Source organism: Pholis gunnellus, assembly GCF_910591455.1.
Source record: "Pholis gunnellus genome assembly, chromosome: 14".
NCBI classification, from domain to species: Eukaryota; Metazoa; Chordata; class Actinopteri; order Perciformes; family Pholidae; genus Pholis; species Pholis gunnellus.
Genome location: NC_136541.1, coordinates 18427732 through 18433936, shown reverse-complemented (window position 1 = coordinate 18433936; position 6205 = coordinate 18427732). Strand labels below are relative to the sequence as shown.

At 42.5% G+C, this 6205-nt stretch overlaps 1 protein-coding gene across 1 annotated transcript; it reads right to left on the bottom strand.

The window, feature by feature from the left end:
* Positions 1-1080: 1080 nt before the first annotated feature.
* LOC306706544 (kelch-like protein 40a) lies at positions 1081-6117 on the bottom strand. The gene is made up of 6 exons (XM_079173665.1): positions 4890-6117; positions 4640-4800; positions 4197-4304; positions 3027-3212; positions 2628-2777; positions 1081-1490 (listed from the first exon to the last, which is right to left on the bottom strand). Exons 1-6 carry the CDS (start codon positions 6009-6011, stop codon positions 1379-1381), a joined length of 1839 nt encoding a protein of 612 aa, XP_079029791.1. The 5' UTR covers positions 6012-6117; the 3' UTR covers positions 1081-1378.
* Between the last annotated feature and the right edge of the window lie 88 nt (positions 6118-6205).

The following is a 6205-nucleotide window of genomic DNA, read 5'->3' as shown; positions in this document are numbered from 1 at the left end:
TCTATTCTTTTTCTATATTTACAGATTTAATAAATGTTATTATTGTTATTGTGCCATACTGTTTGCTTGTAGAAGCATGCCTGTTGAATATATCTTACTATAGGATGGATTTCCATGAGATGTTGTACAGACATTCATTCTCCCCAGAGGACGATTCTTAACGACTTTTATGATCCTCTGACTTTTTATCGAGCACCACCAACCGGTCAAAGTTACCATCATCAACATGATGGCTTTTTCTTTTTACAGACATTCATTAACTTTTTGTCCCCAATACTTTAATTAATGACGAGTGACATTCTCATCAGCCTCTGCTACACTTTGAGTATAGTACTTATTAGCAAATACTAGCATGCTAACAGGCTAAACTAAGAATGTGAACATGGTAAACATAGACCCTCTAAACATCATGTTAGCTTTGTGAATATGTTAGCGTGCGGGCATTAAACTCTAAACCACTGCCTCACACAGAAGCTAGCGTCACTGTTAGCTGAAATAGGATTTATCTATTAACTATTTATCTAAGTTCAATGACACCACGCATGATAGTTGTTATTCTCTCTCTCTCTGTGTTTAATAATGTTTTCAAATGTTTATTTGAGTCAAGACAATTTCAGACATTTTAAGGCGGTGACAGTGTCACATTTCATGTCGGGAGTCATGTTGGAGTTTGATGTTTACTTTAGGCCTCCTCCTGTACCAGTGTGAGTCAAACTGAAACTGAACTGTAACCAACTGAACGTACCTCACACACAGCTACTGTATACAATGTGAGTCTGTAAATATGACTAAAGTCTTGGTTCGTGATGTGTTTTGTGTTGAAGACTTGTCGTGCTCAGGTGTCAACTGGAAATCGATGTTTACATTTGAAACGTTCCTCACTCATGCTATTTGCATCACGCCACTTAAGTGTCTCTTATTTGTTGCCATGTACATTTGGTGTAAATACTGTGTATTGTACAGTATGTGGAATCAGCTGTAAAGATGTTGAACAAAATGTTAGATGAATAAAATAATTTGCACTGTGGACAGTCCTCTCTGTGTCGTCCCAGCTAAAAGTGAACACACCACTTGCAGCAATACAATCAACCATTTTCTTTATTTCTGCTTTAAATAAAGCAAAAAGCAGGTATGAAAGGAATTTTATGGAATAATGTAACAAACAACAGATGTACAATGTAATGTAAAAACAGTGTAAATGAACATTTTGGCTGTTTTTAAAATGAATTTGATATTCTAATTTATGGACTGAACATGTATCTGTCTTCCCCTGCTGTTAAACATAACACTTGCATAACACCAATGTCCACAACGAGTGCACTTGTTCACTTCAATGCTACGCCGTTAACCTCCTGGCACCGGCAACAGTTCAGTTCAGTTATAACTTGGTGAGGCGCAGAGTGTTGAGGCGCACTGGAAGAATAGTGCATCCCTCTGCGTAGCTAATCTCTCGCAAGATCCCATTCCAGCACTGGTCGGACTCATCGTATCTGTGGGAAACATATAAATATATATCAGTGTTACCCTTCAAAGAAGATAAGATGGAATGCAATCTCAATGCCGTTCATCATCTACAGAGAATGATTTGACGTGAACGAGACTTTGTGGTGTGGCCCCACTAATAATCGTGTATGGGAAGAAGAATGGAACAGTATAGGAAGTTCATTTTTGGAGATAATTCTTTTCTGCATTTTAGACCCCAATCAACTATATATATGTTTATGTATATAAATATACCACAGCATACATTTTGACTTGACTCAGCAGGAAAGGCCCATTAATAATGATGGTTCAGATCCATTTGAGTAAGAGTGAGCCAATACCAGGACCCTGCAACTGGAGCACCTTACTGGAATGCAGCCATTATTATAAAATATTACAAATCTGGTGTTTATCCCTATTTACCTTATTGTTAACAGAGCTCATGAAAAAGATCTAAACCAACAATGCATTTGACTCTTTCCCAGTACTTTACCTTGTCTGTGGCACTCAGCCCCAAGCCCATTTGTTCACACTAAAGATAAAACAGGTCGTAACATTTCTTTTTTTCACTCTCTAAAAAGACTCCTAAAAGACTTCCTAAAACAGATGGGCGCTGTAGTTTTTATAAGAGATGATTTAAACAGGAGAATATAGAGGATTTTGGGGATCTATTTTCAGCTGCGGATTAATGCACATTCGGTGCTTGAGTGAGTATGAAAGGGCCTTCCTCTTTGGAGCTCTATGGCACAGAAGGATAAGAGATATCAGGCTTTGGCTAACAGACAATACATGTTAGTATCAATTCATTGTTGTTTTATAGTCTTTCACTGGATTTGTTAACAATTAGAAAAACATAGAATATCACCAGATTTATTCTTGAAGGTCATTCATTAAACCTGTGCTTTTCCTTTGGGCAAAGTCTACGAGATGACATTTTCATCTTAATCTGACCGTGGCATCTGATTTCTCCTTGCTGTGTTGTTGACATTTTTCAAACATGTTTATTTCAAACATTGCAACTGGCCAAATCAGGGGGGGGTCCCATGTAATCTTACAGATACAGAGATAAAATCTCAGTAAAAATCACATTATAATCCCTCATCACGTGTATTGAGCAGGTGGAGGGGGGTGGGGGGGACTCTCACCTCCAGATGTCCATCATCTCTGTTGGAACGGGTTCCTCACTGGTTTCACTGGGCATCATGGCAAAGCCCCCCACAGCGTACAGGAAACCTCCCATCGAGATCAGATTGAGAGAGCTGCGCTCCTGAGGGAACTCTGTGAACTCAGACCACCTGGAGCGCAACACGACAATAACACACACACACACACACACACACACACACACACACATACAAACAGAAGTTATGATGGTGTCAAATAAGCTGCTACATTACTGTTTGACAAGTAGTGCAACAAGTGCTATTTTATGACCTTATGATCTGCGATTAACGCTCGATGAGTCAGCTTCACTACTGTGGACAGATGCTTCACCTCATAACGATGAGATAGAGTGGGTCATATAAATAGAACTGTTGTCTCACTTGTTGATGGCGATGTCGTAGATCTCCACAGAGCTGGTGAGGCCTGAGTCTGTGACCCCCGTCACCACGTAGATCTGGTCTTGGTGGATGGTGATACCAAACAGGGAGCGGGCCGTCTTCAGAGGAGCCAGGTCCTTCCACTCAAACTTAGTGGGGTTGTAGACACAGACTCTTCTCAGGCATTTCCTGCATGAAACATGTGATGCAGTCTCATTTACCCTGCACACCTGGTTTGACGTTATAAAGCAATTAAATGTACATATAAACTACACATGCTGGAGAAATTGTGGGGGAAGGGAGTGCAAACCACCACCATATCTTCTGGTGCTGCCCCAAGACACAAACATTCTGGCAAAACATTTGGAGAATTATGCAGCATATTCTTGGCCAGCAGATCCTATTGACATGCAAGTCACTTTATTTGGGCGATCTGTCAGAAGGAATAACAGGAAGTGACAGGTACCTCCTGAAAATATTAACGGTAGCAGCAAAAAAAGGAATTACTCGTAAGTGGCTACAAACCGACTGAAATCACTAAAGAAATTCACAATATGGAAAGGCTGACTTTCCTTCTGAGACTAAGAAAAGACATACACATAGCAAGATGGACAAAATGAATCAAACATTAAAACAATTATTTAAGTATAAAAAGACACCATGACACCTAAACACCATGTGATAGAGTGTGTTAAAGGGGATCGCCGCTGTTACATGAAGTTCAGTTTATTCGTCTCAAGATTGTATAATAATAATGTTTTCTGTGGGGAAAAAAAAAACCCTGGAAAAGCCCTAATGATGTCATAAACTGGAGGTGTGGAGTTTAAAATCAATACAAATTGGTCAATTGTGACCTTTTCTTAAATCTTTCTATTGTGAGTCCCGCACATTTACATAAGTACAATATTAAATCACTGGAGTACCCCTTTGAATATTGATTGGTTTAGGTCCTAAATGTCAAACTATGAGATATCCAATGTGATGCTGTTACAAAATGAGTGATAGAGCAATAAGGAATAAACTATGATTCCTTAAGGATTTGGCAATATGATGGCCCTGTCATGAACTGTAAAATGTCATAGAGGTGTTTCTAAATGGAGCCACAGTGTAAAATACAATCATGAGGTTGAATTAAATGATAAAACATAATACAGGTTATAGAGTGCCACGTACTTGCTTTGAGATTTTCCTCCAATGACATAAACTAGACCTTCATGTGATATGGTTCCATGGCCATACACTTCATAAGGCAGAGGATCCGACTCTCCCCATTTGAATGACCTGTGTACCAAAGAAAGATGTTACGTCATCATGAATGACTATTGTGAATCTACACACTCACTGCTGTGGTCAAAGCAAAACCATGTATCTCCTAATTTGGTGGTTTTTCATTTTTCAGACAAATTGAATGGTAAAGTTAAAAGATGTGACTATGAGTGGATTTACACTTCATTGCATTGAATGGGAATTACTGACTATTTAAAAGGAGGCTTGATTAGTGATCAACAGGATACATTCCCAGAGATGAGTTCCCTGCAAGTGTGTGAGTGTTTTCATTTAGATAACAAAACAAATCAATCGTAAGGTTCCATATTCAATTTGATATCCACACTTACTGTCTGTCATAGATGGTGACTGAGTTCAGGACGTGCTCGCCATCCTTCAGTTCTTTTCCTCCAACAACAAAGATGGAGTTTTCAGCTTCAGTCAGGCCGAACAGACAGCGAGGGTTGGGTTGCGAGGGCATCCCTAACCATTCTGAACTCACTGGGTCAAACTGGGGATGACAACAATGATATTTGAGGAATGAGAGCAGTAAAATAAGCAAAAAGTGATGTGTTTTTATGTCACAAAGAGCCACACTACCTGCAGGAAGTAGGAGCTGAATGCTTCGTCTTTGTTCTCTTCGTTGTAGAGAAGTCCTCCGACCACAAACACCTGGTTCTCCTTGGTCACAAGGCTGCAGTGGTTCTTGGGGATTTCCGTGGACTCTGAGGCCACAAAGCATTCATTTCCTACCGGGTCATAGGCCACAGTCCCTTTGTCACTGATCATAAGTATCAGCTCCAGCTCAAACATCCCAAAGCGAGGGTTGTTGTTGAGTATACCCGGCAGGTACCCTTCCTCCTCATCGTCCTCTTCCTCACTTCCTTCTCCCCCCTCTGCCCCATTACTGCTGGGCTTACTGGGCTTTGGGAGACGCCCCTTGTAAGCATCCTTGACGAGATCCAGCTCCTTCTTGATGTCCTCGCTGAACCGCAGGTACTGGTGACACTCCACTTTCTCTTTGAAGTAATCCAAAGGTATGAGCCTGAAACGGATGCAGTGCAGCAACTCTGTCAGGTCCTTGACCCGGTTCGTTTCGTCATGTCTGACCCAGTCCATCAGGGATTCAAACACCTGTTCCTCCCGCTCAATGTTGAGGGCGTCTGAGGTGATGATGAGGGCCAGCTCGCTCGGGCCCAGCTGCAGGAAGTCCTGGTCCCTGACGACCACATGGTAGCGCTCGCAGATGAACTCTCTAGCGGTCAGAAAGAGCCTTGGACAATCCAGCAGCAGACCCAGCCTGAAGATAGCCAAGCAGTTTCCCAGCACCAGCTTCTCTTGGAGGTAGGACACACATACTGAGAAGATGGAGGGGATCTGGTACATGTTGGCAACCATGAAGATATCCTGGACGTTCTGTTCTGTCAGACTAATGTCAGAGGTGTACAAGTAGCGCAGGATCATCCCCATAACACCCGGCTCCACGTCTTTGAGGACAATCTCACGCTTCTTGCTCTCCTCCAGGTTGGACAGGAACATGGCCTTGAAGAAGGGGCTGCTGGCGGCCAAAACCAAGCGGTGGCAGGGGAACTTCTGGTCCTGAATTTGGAGGACACAGTCCACGAACTTGTCATTCTCCAAGAGGTCACACAGTCCGTCCTGAAGCAGACTCTGCTGGTACATCCGAGGCTGCTCCACCGGGTCTATGGTCAGGGCAGCCATTTTGTTCAGTCTCCTAGTCCCGGTTTAGTTTTTGTGGGCTCCCTACTCTCTCCCCACAACGGAGCAGGACTGCCAGCGTGCACAGGGCTGCTTCGATCGCTGTGGATGGTCTCCACGGGTTGGTCGGCCGGTGGCTGCAGCTGTCCGTGGCTGTCAGTCACACCGGCGTATTTATAGACAGGACCCTCACAAAG

Coding starts and splice junctions, on each gene's coding strand:
- LOC306706544 (XM_079173665.1), bottom strand. CDS start 6,011: ATGGCTGCCCTGACCATAGACCCGGTGGAGCAGCCTCGGATGTACCAG. Junction 4,305..4,639: donor GTCACCATCTATGACAGACA/GTAAGTGTGGAT, acceptor TTTGGTACACAG/GTCATTCAAATGGGGAGAGT. Junction 3,213..4,196: donor GGAGGAAAATCTCAAAGCAA/GTACGTGGCACT, acceptor TGTTTCATGCAG/GAAATGCCTGAGAAGAGTCT.